Here is an 18,982-nt window from a genome sequence, read left to right as displayed (position 1 = left end):
TCAGAATTTTTAGTAGGTCCAAATATTACTGTAAAACTGTGCTTAACAATTCCAGTTTCTGCTTTTAACTGCGTTTTTTAAGGAGATTGCAAACATTTGAACTTGCTAAACAAAAATGTTTGAAAGAATTAAATTATTGAAAACGAGGACACATTTGGTAAAATGTAGCTACGAGCTAGATTTTAAGATGTGTGATTTAATTCAACTCTGTTACAATGTACTTTTATGATATTTAACTTCTTTTGGGAAGTGTCAAATTTGATTCAAAATGTTACTACCCAAATTTGCTGAGAAATCAAGTGTAACATGTACACTGCTCAAAACAATTAAAGGATATTGAGGTTTTGGGTTGATCTTGCACCTGGAGAATTTTTTGGATGATTGATATTTTATCGACAGACGTAGTAAACTATGTGGGACAAAAATTACATTTGTTTGGTAGAAAAAGATACATTTTATTCAACTTTTGAGTACAAAAGGAAAAAAAAAACGCTCTTTGTGCATAAGAGAAAAATAAATAAAAAAAAGGGAAGGGTTCTTAAAAGAAAATCGCTTTTAGTAGGGGTATAGTAACCCCAGATGGCCAGCAATGTAAAATAACTCTGAGGCCTGGAATCATCGAGGCTATTAATGAGGGTCTGGGGTATTTTCCCCACTCCTCCTGGAGAGCTCTTTCCAGTTCTTGAAGAATTTGTGGAGGTAATAGGCGTCTAGAAACTCGTTGCCTAGAATGTCCCAAGCATATGCTCTGTTGGGTTCATGTCCGAAGAACACGCTGACCAATCTATTCGTATGATTCCTTTCTCCAAACGGAAATCTTTCACCAAGTTAGAACGATGTGGTCTGCAATTGTCGTCCATTAACATGAAGTCATCTCCAATTGCAGCAGCGTAAGGGACTACAATAGCTCTGAGGATCTCATTCCTGTATCGACGACTGGTCAAAACTCCATTCGGAATGACATGCAGATCGGTGCGCCCCCATCAATGGAGATGCCATCCATATATCATCGCACCACTACCACCACCACCACCACCAAATCTGACACTTTCGTGCACGAACACTGGATTGTTTCTAGTGCCACGTTCCCTCCAGATGAAAATACGGCATTATCAGGATGAAGAGAAGAACAGGACTCGTCAGAGAAAAGAATATTGCTCCATTCATTTCTTTTCCAATTCACATGCTCTGTTGCCCACTTCCTGTGGGCGCGACGTTGCCTTGCAGCTGATGTAACACACACCATTGGTCGACGAGCATACAGATTTCGCCAGTTTGTGTCAAAACTGTGGTACCAGTACCCGAGTGAAGGTGTCGTTGTAATGTAGTGGCATTCATACTTCGATACCTCCGAGCCGTTAAATTTTAATAACTGTCTTCGACCTTGTCCTGATCTTTGGACAGCATTTCCAGTCTCTAAAAAACGGTTCCATATTCTAGAAACCACATTTTGCGAAACTCCAATAACTTCTGCTGCCTCGGCTTGTGTTTGGCCCTCCTCTAGTTTGCCAACAGCTCTGGAAGCTTCTGATTCCGTTAAATGACTTTGTTGAGGCATCGCACTCTTCGAAACAACACGCTTGCTGAATGGCGATCGTTCTTTACTGCTTTGTCTTACAGTGAATTAAGAGCTAAATCTCATTCGCTGCCACTAAAACGTCGCCGTTGTCTTTGACGTCAAACCCAAGATTTGCATACTACGATGCTTGAAATTGAGAAAAATTTATATTTGGGACTCCCTTCTTCGACTCTATGCAAAAATATTTCCTAATACCTTTTTTTTTTGTACAAAATTTACAATATCCTTTAATTGTTTTGAGCAGTGTATGTAATAAGCAAAATTTCTGTCAGTCGGAAAGGTAGATTCAACTTGGCTCTGAATTCTGCTGGGCCAGCAGTAATCAGTGTTGTATCAATGAGCAAAGAACGTTTAGAAACATTTTCCTAAAGAAAAGGTGGAGGGCTCCAAAATGAGGCCGAGTTTCTCCTAATTTCAGAGGTTAATCGAGCCTCGGATGTGCCAATGGAATTGAAAGGATTCACTTCAAGCGAACTACGTACCTGCTTCTATGAGATGCTCCTTGGTGGGGAACCTCCTCTTGACCGCCATGCTGATGGACCTCAACACCAGGAGCAACGAGAGGTTGAGGTACCTCATCAGCGTCCTCCTCACCACTCTGCTGGACTCGTCCAAGCCGGGTATATACATGGCGACGATGTTCATCAACCTGGAAAGAGAGACTGAGGAAATTATAAAAGGGTCAATCCAGTAGAAATCACCCAGGCCGTATTGCTGGACATTTTTGATTTTCCTAATTTTTTTACTAGTTAATTCTCACTACTAGGTGAGCTCAAAAATGTTGAAAGAAAATTTTTTACGCTCATACTTTTTTTAACCCGCCATTTTAACTTTGCTTGGTTGCCGTTTTTGAACCAAAATAAGTTTTACTTAAATTCATCTTACTCGATTAATTTTACAGCTATCAAGACAAAACAAAATCCTACATCACCAGAATGATGCCCTAGATATGATTTGCTTGCAAAATATTTTTCAAATGGTGAGAAAGGTGAATAAAAAGATTAACAATTAAACTGAAAATTAGAATAAAATACGAGTTTTAGTGCTACAAAATTAGTAAAAGGAGGAGAGTCTCAGCTCTATTTTTTTTTTCTTGCGTAGATATAATATAGGACTACTTGATGTAGAAATTTTAAACTTGAGAACTTTGTCCTTTTTTTTTTTTTTTTTTTTTTGCAAAATTTTTCAAAAATGGAAAAAATCGAATTGTGGCAAAGTTTAAAGTCAAATATCTCAAAAGGGACTAAATGAAAGATTATGAAATTGATACAGAAAACACCTTTTTATGACATGAAAATATGATAACAATTTCATGACTGAGACTCAACTGGTACTAGAGTTAAAGGGCATTAAAGTTGGCCAAATATTGCATTTTCGCAAAGTTTAAAGTGAAATATTGCAAGAGGGACAGAGTAAAAAATAATGAAATTGATACAGGTAGCACCTTTTCATGATATGAACCTATGATTACAATTTGGCGACTGAGCTTCAACTGGTATCCGAGTTACAGTGCATCAAAGTTGGCCAAATATTACATTAGACCTACACAAAGTTAAAAATTAATTCATAGATACGCTTCACTTTCCAAACATTTAACAGCAACAAAAGTTCCTCTTCTTTAATAAATTAAATTCATGCAATAGAAATATGCACAAAAAATAAACAAATGAATAAATGAAATAAGATGGACAAGCATTGTAAAGAACTCCAGAATCACAGGACTCCATTGACAACCCGCTGAGGAAGCGTTCCACCCTTTTTTGACTTCGTCTTCGCTCCGGAAACGTTGGCAATCAAAGTGTTCCTTATACTAACGAGTAGAAACAAGTGGTAATCACTAGACTCAAACTCCGGACTGCAAGGATAGTGGGACATGACAGTCAACAAACCACTCCGTTCTTGATTGCACTGACGCTTCCTCAACGGGTTGGCGGTGGAATTCTGTGACACTCGATACAGAAGTTAGGGCACTGTCGACAATAATGCATAGAAAAAGATGGCAATTCTGTATAAAAATGGAGAAACCTTTTTTCTTTCCAACGATGTAAATTTCAATGAGAATAGACAGTGCTGTATGTTCGTAAAATTGATGGGAACCTCACATTTAGATCAACCCTCGTCTGTGGAGATATATTCTTTACAATACTCGTCCATCTTATTTCATTTATTCATTTGCTTATTTTTTGTGCATATTTCTATTGCATGAGTTTAATTTGTTAAAGAAGAGGAACACTTATTTCTGTTAAACGTTTGGCAAGTGGATCTTTACTATGAATTCATTTTTAACTTTGTGTATGTGTAATGTAATATTTGGCCAAATTTGATGCACTGTAACTCTGATTCCAGTTGAATCTCAGTCACAAATTGTAATCATAGGTTCCATAGACTAATAATTAGAGTAGACCGAGCTATGGCAACCCTTTTGCTGCTCATAAACCAAACCATGTGACTGGTGGATATCCTAGCAACAGCGTGCGTTAATCGTAGCAGACGATCAACGCCACCGCGAAATAAAATAAATAGAATTTTTGGAACACGGAAGAATGATCTTTTATAGAGTCCGATTTGTAAATTTGTTATTCTAAGTTGTAAATATTTTGTTAATATAGTGAGTTTTTCGTTTAGATAGTATTGTGCATTTTCTTTAGTCAATTTCAATAACTCTCTAAGCAATAAAAGATGCAAGCGACCAAGAAGAATCAGCAAACGGTAAGATTTTTACCTACAGTTTCAATTTAAGATACCGATTAGTACATTTTTGCGTTAACGCAAAACATTTACGTCATTTCGTTCACGCCAACGCTGACAGCTCCAAATGAAATAAAAGTTACCGAAAACTGATCAAAAACTATTACTAATGTCAAAATAATGCAAAACTAAAAGAAAAACAGTTCAATCTCTGCACCTGGAAGTTTTTTTAATGAAAACACATTGTCGTAAAATACATGTCGAGTGCCAAACTGTAGATAATGCTGCCATCTAGCAACCATGCTGCCAAAGTCTTCGCCAAGCCCTTCCACTAGTCACATGATACATCTATGAACCAATTTTCTTCATCAGCAAGAATGAGAAAGCTCGGTCTACTCTTATTATTAGTCTATGATAGGTTCAGATCATAAAAAGGTGCTACCTGTATTAATCTCAATTTTTTCCTCTTGAAATATTTCACTTCAAACTTTGCGAAAATGCAATATTTGGCCAACTTTAGCGCCCTATAACTCTAGTACCATTTGAGTCTCAGTCATCAAACTGTTATCACATTTTTATGTCATAAAAAGGTGTTACCTGTATCAATTTCATAATTTTTCACTCAGTCCCTTTTGAGATATTTGACTTTAAACTCTGCCAAATTGCGATTTTCTCCATTTTTGAAAAATTTTACAAAAGAAAGGACAAAGTTCTCAAGCTTAAAATTTCTACAACAGGTAGTCATATATTATATCTACACAAGAAAAAAAATTAGAGCTGAGACTCTCCTATTTTTACTTATTTTGCAGCACTAAAACTCGTATTTTATGCTAATTTTCAGTTTGTAATTGTTATTTCTTTATCTTCACCTTTATCAATATTTAAATAATATTTTGCAAACAAATCATATCTAGGGCATCCTTCTGGTTATGCAGAATTTTGTTTTGTCTGAATAACTAAAATTAACCGAGTTAGATGCATTTACGTAAAACTTGTTTTTGGTCCAAAAACGGCAATTAAGCAAACTTAAAATGGCGCGTAGAAAAAAAGTATGAGCCTAAAAAATTTTCTTTTAACACTTTTGAACTCACTTAGTAGTGAGAAATAACTAGTAAAAAAATTAAGAAAATCAAAAATGTCGAGCAAAAAATTTTATCCTTTTTGGGTGATTTCAAGTGGATTGACCCAAAAGCCTGTAAGGAGAACCGAACTGGCACAACGTACAATGCGACAGCGGGACGAATTTTAGATGAATAGATCAACCAAGCCATAATTACTAGGAATGTTTAATTCCCCTGTGAGAACTTGAGAATTTATATTTAGTTCCTTTTCGATTGTATATTATAGGAAAAATACAATGTCAACAGTCAAAATAGTCAATAGCATAGTGTAATTCAGCTCCTATATTCAGTCTCAATCTAATGTTTGAAAACTGATCATAATTTTTTGAGCTTTGTTTTATTAAAAATTAAGGATAGGGAGACACGCATTAAAGAATTTTAGATATATATGTCGACAACACATACACAGGAGAGCATTCTTAAGTCAATAAGGGATTTAATAATGTTGTAGAAAATATTTTTACATGGTAATAAAATTAACTTTTTCACGAATAATAACTGAAATAAACTAATTTAGGGTCAATTTTAAAGTAACTTTGATTATATTTTGATTTAACCCAATGATAACTAAATGTCTGTTCTGATATTAAGAGATGAGATTGATTAATTCGACATCTAGCGGATGAGATCTGAAGATTTGACGTAAAACTTGAAACGTGATTTTAAGTTCTATAATTTCAATAACAACGCTTTATAAAAATATAATTATTCCATTTGTCAAATAGTTCTAATAATTGATTCTGAGTTGCATTTTGGGTGCTGAACCATCTATACCTGGGTACTGGTCCGCAAGCCATCAGAAATTTTTAAAAATGGCCCTTCGACAAACAATGTTGGAGATTCCTGACCTACAATCGTAAAGAACAGTAGCGTAGCTAAAGAGTCGGTTTTTAGAGCAACCGTCCCCTCAAGTTTGTATATATATATATATATATATATATATATATATATATATATATATATATATATATATAAGTTAGAAGAAAAACCCCCATAACTTTTCTTTCCTGGAAAGGAAAAAAGTAAAATCTTTCCCTGAGGTCGTCCAAAATTTAGTTTTTAGGACATCAATATCAAAAACATTCCGAGGGTAGGCCCTCGAATCCCCTATCAGCATCATAGTACGTCTAAAATTGCAGTTATGGAACTTCAATTTCGAAAAACTGCTGGGACGAATCTCTAGACCGTATTTTTTTCTTTAACATTACTAAAAATTTTACAGATTTCAAATTTTGACAGTTTTTGAAGGGAGGTCACCAAGCCCCCCCCCCCCCCGGAAACGCCGCGGATGACCTCTTTCTCCCTGTTTCTGCAAAAGTTCTTATGAAGACTTTCAGATTGCTAATTTCTATCATCTGCACTGCATGTATAAACATAATAAGCAAAGGCAATGTTAGAAAAATTAACTTAATTGCAATTGAGCAAATGAGCAGCTGTAATAATCGCAGTCACAAAAACGAACCATTCTCATGTACGATTACAAAAAAAAATTATATATTCCCGATCTTAAATTCGCTCAGAACATTTTACTTTTGCGCTTTTCAAGATGTTTGTTTGCAACTTTCCCATCTTTGGTAAATAAAGAAACCCTTGAAAGCAAATCCGGTTTTTAGAGATTTCTGGATTTCGGAATTCCGGATTTTGAAGATCGTACGGAGCGAAAAAATTATGGAGTTGAAAAAAAACCTTCTCCCTCCTTTTTTTTTTTTTTACTTTGCAAGGACTCTAAGTGTACCCAGAGTCTTTGCCCCCCCCCCCCTCCCCGGAACCATCGAGCTACGCCACTGGTAGAGACGATGCTGGAATTTATAATTGAAGGAAAACTTTCGTGAGATTTAATGAAAACTTGTTGTTTGCGATTAGCGAAAGAGGAGGGAACACAGGTCTGTCTCGTCGCAACTCAGTGGAAAATGTAATCTTTTAGAAAACAGAAGCTCAAAAAGAAAGGGCGCAGAAAACATCACTTGGTCGCTTTCCAAATCCCACCTCCATCACACATCTGTCTGACGCTCAGGCGTTCATTGAGCACGAAATGTCTTCCGAATTTCAGCGGTTAGAACCTTTCTTACATTATGCAAAAAATAATATATTTCAATAATATTAAAAATCATTATGGACGCATTGAAAGAGCTTATTTGTGTTTTGCTATAAAAAATAAAACACAAGTAGTGACTCATTTGTTGGGTAGCAAGGCCAATCTTCTTCCCTCCGAATTACGTCTAAAAATAAGTGTATAGATTTCGAATGTACTTGCTTTCTTCCTTTCCACATTGCGACAATGACTTCAAACAATAGAATTGTTGGAACATGCGTTACATTTACCAAGCAATGTAACGTAGGAATAATGCGAAAACTTTAAATACAGAAAATATTGATTAGTAGAAAAGGAAAAATTACACCAAGTAGATCCTGATTTGGTTACAGTTGTTAAATAATGAAATGACCAATAAAATATCATAAACATTTTCAACACTAGAAAATTGCCCATCAAGGTATGAAGGGCGAAAATTGCTTTTTCATTTGAACGAAGCCATTGCCTGTTTGAAGATAGTTGGATACTCGAAATTTTGACCCGAACTCCAGTGGATTAACCCTAAACTCCAATAGTTGACCACTTCATAGTTGACCACTTTTCTTCATTATCCTAAAATTAGTCGTACAGTAAAACAGTTAGAAACTGGATCCATTTCAGCCTTGACAAAATAAAACATTTTTATTGCATGTCAAACATTACCAAAAATATTGTCAAATTATCATGATGTGGCGCGGATTTCATTGTTGATGACGTCAGGAGCGTTACTCGATCAGAGAATTCACTATTATATACTATATGAAGATAAAAAGGTTTAGTTGAAAACATTAATGCCTAAATATTGCACCTAAAACTATTTATTGGTTCATTTCTTATTATGTACAACACAATAAAATATTCTGAAAATTATCTCAGAATTACAATTTTTCTCATAATTAGAATCCAGAACTAACAGCCACGTTCGCAAGTTTATCGACGGCTGACACCAACATAAAGTCATTACACTCCAGCTTCTATATCACAAAGTAATGGTCGCAAGTGCACAATGAGCAGTGGTGGATTTACCATATCGCAAGTGTTGCAATGGGGTCGTTTCCAAACTTTTAAAAGTATTTTTTTCCGAAAGAGCATGCTTAAAAACATAGGATCTGACCATTTTTTAAATAATTTGACTACGTTTAATATTTAAAAAAAAAATATTTTAATCGATGTGCTTTTGTTGTTTACGCTTTTGCCGATGACATCACAAATGATGAAATGCCCTTCACTGACGCCATTCACAGAACACAATATTTAATTCGCATATTTACTCACATGTATTGGCAACGATATGGTTGATAGCTAGCGCAAAACGCAGTATTTAATTCGCTTCTTGATTATCATAACGTGGAAACGCGGTAGACAGAAGCGCCAAAGTAGGTACATCATTTGTGACGTCCAAAAGACCACGCCTTATTTTCAAAATCGGACGCTTAAAAAAATTAATTAAAAGTTAAGCGTTGGTAAAAATGAAAGTTTTTCTGACTCCATGTTATATTTTTGCTTGTTCTATCAATTTCAGTGACTAAAAGTAGGTTTTTTTTTTTTTTTTGAAGAAACCAACCCTATTTCGAGGGGCCCGCATGACCATAGAAACTCCGTAGGAGATATAAAAATGCACATAATAAATGTAATACATAGTTCTGTGACTGAAAACGAGACCCTCAAATATACATTGCAACAACAACAAGTTCCCAAACCTGTAAATCTGCCACTGCCAATGACTAAAAAACCATTAAAATGGCAAAGCCCAATAATGCTTAGCCCTTCAGAATTCGTGCTGAGACACACCAAGAAGAAATGAAACCTTTTTTCAAATTTTGTTTCATCAAATACAATTATTTGTTAATACACGTGGTGTATTTTAAAAAATAGTAAATGAAAGATTGAACTGAAAAACGCTTTTAGCACATTTTTTAGGAAAATAGGGTGAAGTGAGAAAATTTCTCCCTTGCAAGTTCTCAAGCCACTCACTTTGACGTGAATTCCGGAGGGTAAAATAGATTTCGCATGTTTAAACAAAGCAGGAAAAGTTATTGTATCTCATATAGTATAACTCACATAGTCTGTAGTGAACAGGGGCAGATACAAAAAGAGTTTTTGGGAGGGGCACAGAAAAGTAAAAAGTACCTTCTTCCCCCCATAACTTTTTTTTAATTAAAAAAAGCTCTCACGATATTAATTTAAAATGTTTACAAAAGCCCTTAAAGCAAATTAATCTACTTTAAACAACAGAAATATTATACACTAATTTATTTTGCATGTGGTAGTAAAATATCTATTAACATTTTAAGCCAATTAACTGCTAAGTCTCATAAAATTTCCCCAAAATGGTTTAATAATGCACGATATCACTTATATTAAACGAGCTGATGTGTGCATCACATGACTTCCTTTTACTCCAATTTAATGTCATTTCCACATTATTGGCAATTTTAATGTGATTCAATTGCTTACTTTCTAAATATCACCAACGGTGGCCAAATTGAAACCAAATTTAAAAAAAAAACCGCCAAATTTGTCACCAAGTTGGCGACAAAACTTAGCGATCAAAAGACTGGCGATATATCGCCAAGTGTCCGGCAAATTATAACACCACTTGAGTTTACATTGAAATTAACAATGATTTCCCCCCAAAAATGGGCAAAAGACCCCCTTAGGAACATCCGAATGCAATCAAAAGAGAAGGTGCACAACTAGACCTCACTAGGAGTCTACGTACCAAATTTCAACTTTCTAGGACATACCGTTTTTGAGTTATGCGAGATCATACACAGATATGCAACCGTATATACGGACGTCACGAGAAAATTCGTTGTAATTAATTTGGGGGTCATCAAAATGGATATTTCAGGTGTCTGTACGTTTCTAGGCATATATCCACGTGTGGTCGGGTCGAAAAAAAAACTCAACATTCATTCGGGAGTGAGAAAAATGGAAATTAAGGCCGATTTTTTAGTGAAAATTTTTTCGTGAATACAATACTTCCTTTTTTGTAAAAAGAAGTAAAAACAGTCAGAATGATCAAAACAATAGGGCATTAAAACATTCCTATTCCTATTCAGAGTCACAACTGACTACAACTGTATTTCTGTCGAGGACTGCATACTAAGTGCCTTGCCTCCATTATTTTATATGCCGATAGATGGCAGCAACATCATCGGATCGAACAGTTAATGAGAATTTAGAACTAGTCCAGCAGCTAATAGCTACCTGGTGCTAGCACCCCCAGAGGTATCGTTTCACTTGGAGGACATTGAGACCACGAGCATATTTAACGTCGCCCAGTCCCCTTTAATGACGACGGTGGGTCTTTGACCATCGAGGTTCGAACTCAGGACCCTCCGGCCCCGAATCCGACACTCTACCGATCGGGCTACCACGGCCCCATTAAAACATTATAACCACTTTTTTTCAAAGAAGAGTTAATCAGCGAATCGCAATACTATGTACACTTGAATTCAAAACTTGTGAGTTGTATGAATTGACCGTCGACTGCAATATTACTCCATAGCAAATCTTTTTTTTTTTTTTTAAGAAATACTTTTAAAAAATTATTTTTACTATGAAGAAATAAAAGTAAAAAATAATTAATGATGTAGTTATTTTTATCTATTTTAGATGGATATTGCCCCCTCCCCTCCCCCCTCTAAAAACTGCTTCTTTTAGTAACATGTGAATTTTTCCTGAAAAATAGTGGTTTTTTTTTTTTTTTTTTTTTTTTTGAGACATCTAATTTTGCAGTCATATGCTTCACATGGAAAAGACCCTTCCCCTCCCCCCCCCCCCGTTGACGGTACTAAGTTCTTGTCTCAGCCTGCTACGGATGTGATATACCGTAATAGCTTTCGTTTGGGAATTGAGACGAAACATGCAAAGTATCTTGCCTCAAAATTATTTATCCTTTACCAACCCATTCTTTGCCCCGGCCGATACAGGATCGGCCGCGCAGTTTGTATTAAAACTGCCCCGGCCGATTCAGGCTCGTCGCAAGAAAGTGGTTCCTAACTGCCTTCGACGATCCTGTGTCGTCACGGCGTTTTTAGCAGTTTTTGCTTCGGCTGAATATGTGTCGGCGATCCTTCCAGGGGCAGAACCCTGTTATTGCGCTTCTCTGTTGGGTTCTGGTGCTTTTAGGGGAGCGCTAATCAAGCTCTTTTCCTTAGGCAAAAGGGATGTAACTTACAGTATTTCACGAAATTTGTTGTAAATTATTTTATTTTACTAAGATATTAACCTTCCAATTACTCTTAGATGGGACACGAATAATGCTTCAAATAATCAGGCATTATATATAAGCTTTGTTTCTTAGCATTCTGGCATTCGAACTCCTGATGAACAAGTGTGAAAATATTTCCTTACACATTTAGCAATATTTCTATGCCTGGATAAAGCAAAGAAACAGAAATATTTTTTTCTTGTTATCAAAAAGCCACCTTCTTACCCAAGCAACCTTCATTAAATTGTTCATAATCCTCAAATTTTATAATTTATTTTACACACTATTATTTTTTTAACTATCTTACACATCTTAATTTTGTACGAGTATGTTTTTTTTTTATTTTTATTATTATAATGTGTTTACTACGCTTTTTAGTTATTTGTATACTATTATTATTTTTTAATATTTATTCATTTTTAAATCATGATATTTTCAAACTTAAATTATAACGTTTTATATTCGCGGCACCCTTTGATGGCTTTTTAGTGATACAGTTTTGAATATTTTTAATTTCACAAACAAAAATTATGACGACCGCATTGATTATGCATAATAGTTGACCACTATGCAAAACATAAAATATATACTACAGTACAAATGAAATGATAATATCTTGAGTTCTTTTCGCTTTACTCATACGAAACGAAACATTCCTTTTCTCCCTTTCTTTTTCAGATTTTATTAATTGTTTTAAAATAGCTCCAATGTTATAATTGCATCTTCTTTTATGAGATTTTAAAAATAGAAATAAAACATTTGATTTCTTTTTAATAATCAAATTGCCTTAATTAGTAAATAATCCTATGAAACTAACTAAAATTTATCCAAGTATGTTTTAAAAAAAGAAAAAACAATCAGACTCGATTTCAAGCAAAATTTTCTTTTTTTTTTCTTCTGAAGACATGTTCCCAAGTACAAGCAGTAAAGCTTGCTTTGAAATTCCTTTCGGATTCAAACTGTTTTGTTATACGAAAATAATGCGGAAGGGTTGACCACAAGACACCAAGGGGGGCACCTCCTTAGGGAATCCGCCCAGGCTGATTCCTCTCTCAGCTGGGGGCTTTTAGCTGCATGCACAAAGGTATCCTTTAGGGAAATAGGGGATTAGCCGCAAGTTTTGATCTTTTGTAAGCATTTATCTTTAAAATATTTCCCACGCTTGAGCAACTGATATCTGGACACTCAGAAGGGATTTAAAAGTCATCGGAACTAGGATAAAAGCGCGTTTTGTCCATTCAACAGGTCCAACTCACAGGTTGTACCGATCAGTCAATTGTTTGAAGAATGCTTTGTTGCGCCATTTTGAAAGATAGATCATCTTACATTTAACAGTTCTTAAGATTTCTTAAGTGTATAAAAAGAAAAAAAATGATATACTGAGGTAAAAGCAAAAAAATAATAATGATAATAATAATTGAATAAAATAATTAATGTTATAAAAATAATTGCTTTTTGTCCTATCCTCTATTGTTTATTTTCCCGTTATGTACTGTGTAAATTTAAGGAATATTTCAGCACATATTAGCAACCTTGTATTTTATTGCACTATTTAATTCAGGGCCAAAAAACTAATAAAGTGAAGCGATTTTCGAATACAAGCTGAACAGCAAAAACAACATTAAAATCCCGATAGCAAAATGGGGAAAAAAGTGCTATTACAACATAGCAAAAAGCAACTCCGTTCGTTATCTGCGGCATGCGCGTTAAGGGGTTTCGGGCTGGTCATGGAATGGGTTACCAGCTTTCTTTGTAAGCTTTTCTTAATAAACTAGATATTCTCAGCACTCTTTCGCGACGCTAATAGATTTTCGTGTTAATTGTCATGGGTTTACAAAAACGTCTCAGATTTAAGTAAAACTAGCAGACTTGTACTTGTGAGAAGAGAAACTGTTAGGCGCAGAGTTGGGCTACCATTTTAACTCTTTTATTAGCGAGAAAAATCCAGTACCGCTTGTTACTTCTTACCTGAACAGTATATTGTACTACTGGCTTTTATTTTGAGGTGCGCTTATTTTTCCTGAACAGATAGTTTGCCATTTCGATATGTATGTTTAAATATGGAAAGACTCCGTTTTAAAGAACGTGGGATAATTTTTAATGTATTGAATTACTTTTAGAAAGACGCAGGGTCAAGCGCGATGTCAATATAAGTCAAACAGATCCCAGAAAAGAACTGCTGCAACTGGTAAATTTAAGATTTTTTGCACCACAAATTTATAATTAAGAAATATTATCAAAATTAGTTCCTCATAGCATGTAGAGTAAATCCTAAAATGTCCCCCAAGATCCCGTGTGAGCTTCCATCCAAAATGGCGGATCAAACATGGCCGCCTAGTACTTTTTGTTTTCCTTATAACTCACTCAAAAATAAAGAGTTTTCAGTTCTAAAAAAACCTGTATGTTCTATAAGTAATACTGTTTCGATATATACCCTAATGTAACCAATAAAAAAGTTCAAACAATTGTTTCATTCATTGCTTTCATCAAAAGCTAAAATTTCTATTTTCTACTTAATATGCAGCAGAACAAATAATCTACTAAAATAAAAAAAATTTTATGGCATTCTTTTTAAAATATTAACTGCAAAATGATTGATAAATTTCATTCATTGAATAACCAAATAGCTTTTATTCCATTTCTGAAAGAAATCTTGTTATTTCTAGCTTTAGAATTAGAATATGATAAGGGGAAAAAAAGTGACCTTTAAAGAATTTTCGAAAAAATTGCAGACAATTTCATTCACTTAATGCTTCAAAAACTGACATATAATATCTTTTTGAAAAGCATGCAAAATGTATAAAGAAAAGATAGTAATGTCAGTAAAAATCTAGAAAAAAAAGCATCAATATTCAATATCATGATCCTCATCTTCGAAACTGTGCACAAGAATTAAATTTTTACATGTTTCACCTACACAATACATGCAAAACTTGAAACATTAAAGGTCTGCGTTTTCATTACCATCTAGATCTCAGTCTCACGTAATTACTGTTAATTTGTAGTCCCAAAACATTAAATGCGGAATTCCTTCGGAAGCTTCGGGAAGAGAAAAGCGTTGTGAACAGTCCACCTTCTTTCATAACACATCCCCATTTAATTGGATTCATGTTTTTGTTAAGCCACTGTTGTACTTTTGGATAAACACAAAATTTATTCTGTGAAGCAACTGCACTTGTAGGTGGAAGAGTTGCCCAGCTTTGAATTTTGAAGAAGGAGTTTTGGTTACTTAATTACTTTAGCAGAATAGTAAGATGTCTTTAGAATTGAGCGTTACTCCCATCAGAAAGATGTTTCAGCAACACTTCTACAATGTGGGTGACCTTTTCTGGATGGATCAAGCTAAACTACTGAGTTGTAAGATCAGAGAGAGCAGTTTGAGATTTTCATTTACCAACTTGAAAGCTCAAGATTTACCCTTTCTGAATATAGCTGATGTGGAGTCGGAGTCACATACTGTGGCTGCGTGGAGCAAAAGAAGAGGATTCTTCAAGGAACCTAAGACTTCGTGTACTTTCAGTATATTGTGACTTTTTTCTTTGTATTAAATTGGTTTGGGGGTAAAAAATACAGTGATGTTCCAGACTCAACTCTTTCACTTAGAATCGAAAGCAGAGATCTATACCAGTATCTATTACTGCGACTGGTCTGGAGCTGTTCTGGCATGATTTTATTTCAAATGAGCAAATTAATACATTGACTTCCCTATCCACTTGTACAACAGTCATTCCTCCCAATCGGAGGTATTCCATCATAATTTGAATTAATTTTGATTTGTTCTCGGAATTCCGTAAAAAATTTAGTCTATATAGTCGTTCATACTACATTCTCTTCAGAAAAGAGTTAGTCTCAGACATTATCGACATCAACCTTCTTTGTTTCTTCTCAATGTTAGTTGGCAATGCATCAGCGTATCCTTTAACAAGAAGTTCTGTCTAGAACTAAACGAGCCTACTTTCCCGTATACCCATACTACATTCTAGTAACTAATCAATATTCACAAAAATAGCTACGGCGGAGACTAAGAATAAGAAAATTGGGAAAACTGTTATTCATAAGGTTTTTAAAATAAATAAATAAATAAAAACTTCGTTTGTTCATCCTGACTGATTAAAAATTCCTTTCTTCTTAACTTCTGTCTCCAGAAATCTGCGATTTTTTTTTTTTTTTTTTTTTTTTAATTTGACTCCCACTCACACCTATGTTGTTCGCGAAGTGGACAATAACACTGCAAACTAAATCCACAAGTTCCTAAGCCACTTTTCCTTACCCCTATGCCTATTTTAACAAATGGAAACGTTTAATTTGTAGGGCAGCGGAGCTCAACTTGCCAGAGCCAGAGATGGACAGTACCCTGCAGAAGAAATGGTCAAAAAAAGAAAAAAAAAAACACCTTAGTGTTCAAAACAGATAAGCGATCCAAAATGGAATAAGTGGCCCTTTTTAATAGGTGTCTTTGTATTAGCTGCGTTCGTCTTCAAAATCTGGGCGCTGTCCAAATTGGACCAACCTATTGTCTGCTATTCAAGGATAAACCTTGAGCACGGTGAACAGACTGAACTTAAATATGGGTCTTCTGTATTTTTGTTAAGGAGAGGGAGGTTGAAACAGTCTGCAATCGCTCTTTGACTCATTCTCCTGATAAGTTCGATTAGTCAAAGTCAGATGATTAAATATTCCGATAATTCTTTTTTATATCGTTGACTGAGTATACTAGTAACTGTAAATTTGAAAAAAAAAAAAAAAAAAAAGAATGTTACACATTTGTTGAAACTTTTTGATCGAAGAAAGACATAAATACTTTCAATTAAATAAAATTTAGAAGTAGTAGTTTAATAACATTGAAATAAAATCTTTTGATTCTCCAAAAATCGTGAAAAAACATTCGCTTGTTACGTTTTCCAAGAAAAGGTATAGAAAGAATCTTCTTATCTGGCAGCAAGTTAACGCCCCTAAGCCAGGGCTGAGGCAGAACTACATGCAATACACCAGGCATCACCCCCGAGGGCCCCCTGTTTCTATTATTGCAATGACCAACCAGATGGGAGTCCCTCGAGAAAAATATAACAGACAGCCCAGTTATCACATCCAGAGACTGCATTTTCGTTCTTATTAGATCTCCTCAATCTGGAATAGTAATAACCTAGCTGGAAGCAGATGTCATCTCCTTGAAGCTGAGAGCGCCAACAAACTGGTAGATAAAGTAAATTTATCTCACCAGTGAGTGTTCAACTCGTGAATTGAAGGCAAAGTTGGGTATTGAGCAGTAAGTTAACGCCTCTAAGTAAGGGCTGGGGCAGAACTACTGGATTAGTTTCTAAATAGCACCGAGACTCGCCGAAATGCTATTTTCCGAAAACTTGTCTCCTGAATAAAACCTTGGTTTAAAGGTATGACATATTCTTTTTTTACTTCCTTTTACAAAAAAGGAAGTATTGTATTCGTGAAAAAATTTCACTCAAAAATCGGCCTTAATTTCCATTTTGCTCACCCCCCAAATGAATGTTGAGTTTATTTTTCAACCTGACCACACGTGGATACATGCCTAAGAACGTACAGACACCCGAAATATCCATTTTGACGATCCCCGAGTTAATTACAACGAGAGTTTTCTCGTGACGTCTGTATGTACGTATGTATGTGCGTATGTGTGTATGTGTGTATGTATGTCGCATAACTCAAGAACGGAATGTCCTAGAAAGTTGAAATTTGGTACTTAGACTCCTAGTGGAGTCTAGTTGCGCACCTCCCTTTTTGGTTGCGTTCGGATGCTCCAAAGGGGGCTTTTTGCCGGTTTTGGGGAAAATCATTGTTAATTGCGATGTACACTCAAGTGGTGTTATAATTTGACGGACACTTTGCGATATATTGCAGTCTTTTGGTCGCAAGTTTTATCGCCAACTTAGCGACAAATTTAGCGATTTTTTTTTTTAAAATCTGGTTTTAATTTTGCCACTGTTGGCGATATTTAGAGAGTAAACTATTGAATAACATTAAAACAACCAATAATGAGAAAATGACATTAAATAGGAGTAAAAGGAAGTCATGTGATGCACACATCAGCTCGTTTACATATCCTTTACGGTTATGAAATTTCAGGATGAATCGTCAAGCACTTTTCTAAATGTTCGACAAAAGTGGCCGGTTATTTATGCAGTGTAGTATAAATCTGTTTGTCTTCAGAGTTTTGAGCCATTTGTGTTATAGTGCTGCTCTGGTAAAAAGATCCGGTCCGCGAAGCAGAAAAAGAGATGGCCGACTCCAAGAATTTTCGGACCCCTTCGACTCCGAATCCGATTCCTTTACTCCCAAAATCAGTCCAACTCCGACTTCGACTCAGGCACTGGCAGAGTTGCCGACTACGACTTCGACTCTTGGTATTTATAACCTTCGACTCCTGACTCCGACTCCTTAACGCCAAGATCAGTCCGACGACGACTCCACGACTTCGACTCTACAGCCCTGAGAAATATGCTTGACTTTGGATGATCTCATATATGTTTGGGTTGAAAGAGGAGAATTCTTAGATTGGCACCACTCCAATAACCGTCATCGGGAACGCAAACAGGCTTCCCACGCCCATTATTTTATCGAATCGTTTAAGCTTCAGCCCATTGGAAATCAACTTATCGTAGAGCCAGACTCATCCTGATATACATAAATGACAATGATCGACTAACGCTCCTGACGTCATCAACAATGAAACTCGCGCCACAGCATGATAGTTTGATAATGTGTTTTGGTAATGCTTAAAACGCAGGGAAAATCTTTATTGTGACAAGGCTGAACTCAATTCGGTAACGTAACTGTTTTGCTGGCAAGACTGTCATTTCAGGTGAATGAAGAAACGAAAAAGTGGTCGACAATGAACGCTATCTCATGGAGTTTAGGGTCAATCTACTGGAGTTAGGGTTAAAATGTCAACCATAAAAATATCACCAAACAGGCGTGCTTCGTTCAAATGTAGAAGCAATTTTCACCCGTCCTTGACGGGCGATTTTCTAGTGTTAAATAACGTGAGAGAGAAGGAAGATGAGTATGGTTACCTACTTATCGGGCCAGGGTATGGCGATGAATTGACTCCACCACCTCGCCGCGATGAAAGACACGTAGAATCCGAGCATGAAAGACAGCGGGATGAGATCCATGAAAGTGGCACAGAAATACACTATTTTTTCAAATATCCTAGAAAGAAACAAAAAAAGGAGCATTTAGAACTGAATTTAGAAGCAAAAATAACTCCAATGATCGAGTTGATTTAAGGATATCAGTAAGAAAATGTTTTTGACCACAAATCACGTTAC

The 18,982-nt window shown here is 35.6% G+C and overlaps 1 protein-coding gene across 1 annotated transcript in view; it reads right to left on the bottom strand.

The window, feature by feature from the left end:
- Nucleotides 1-18,982, bottom strand: part of LOC129220180 (bestrophin-3-like) — an 89,701-nt gene that overhangs the window by 31,295 nt on the left and 39,424 nt on the right. The window contains exons 2-3 of the mRNA XM_054854536.1: nucleotides 18,729-18,863; nucleotides 2,062-2,228 (exon numbers count right to left, since the gene is read on the bottom strand). Of these exons, the coding sequence (XP_054710511.1) occupies nucleotides 2,062-2,228; nucleotides 18,729-18,863 (302 nt within the window). The remainder of the gene's footprint in view (nucleotides 1-2,061; nucleotides 2,229-18,728; nucleotides 18,864-18,982) is intronic.

The sequence above is a fragment of the Uloborus diversus genome, chromosome 4, assembly GCF_026930045.1.
Source record: "Uloborus diversus isolate 005 chromosome 4, Udiv.v.3.1, whole genome shotgun sequence".
In the NCBI taxonomy this organism is placed as follows: Eukaryota; Metazoa; Arthropoda; class Arachnida; order Araneae; family Uloboridae; genus Uloborus; species Uloborus diversus.
The sequence above is the reverse complement of the archived record's forward strand: the minus strand, read 5'-3'. Positions and strand labels throughout refer to the sequence as shown.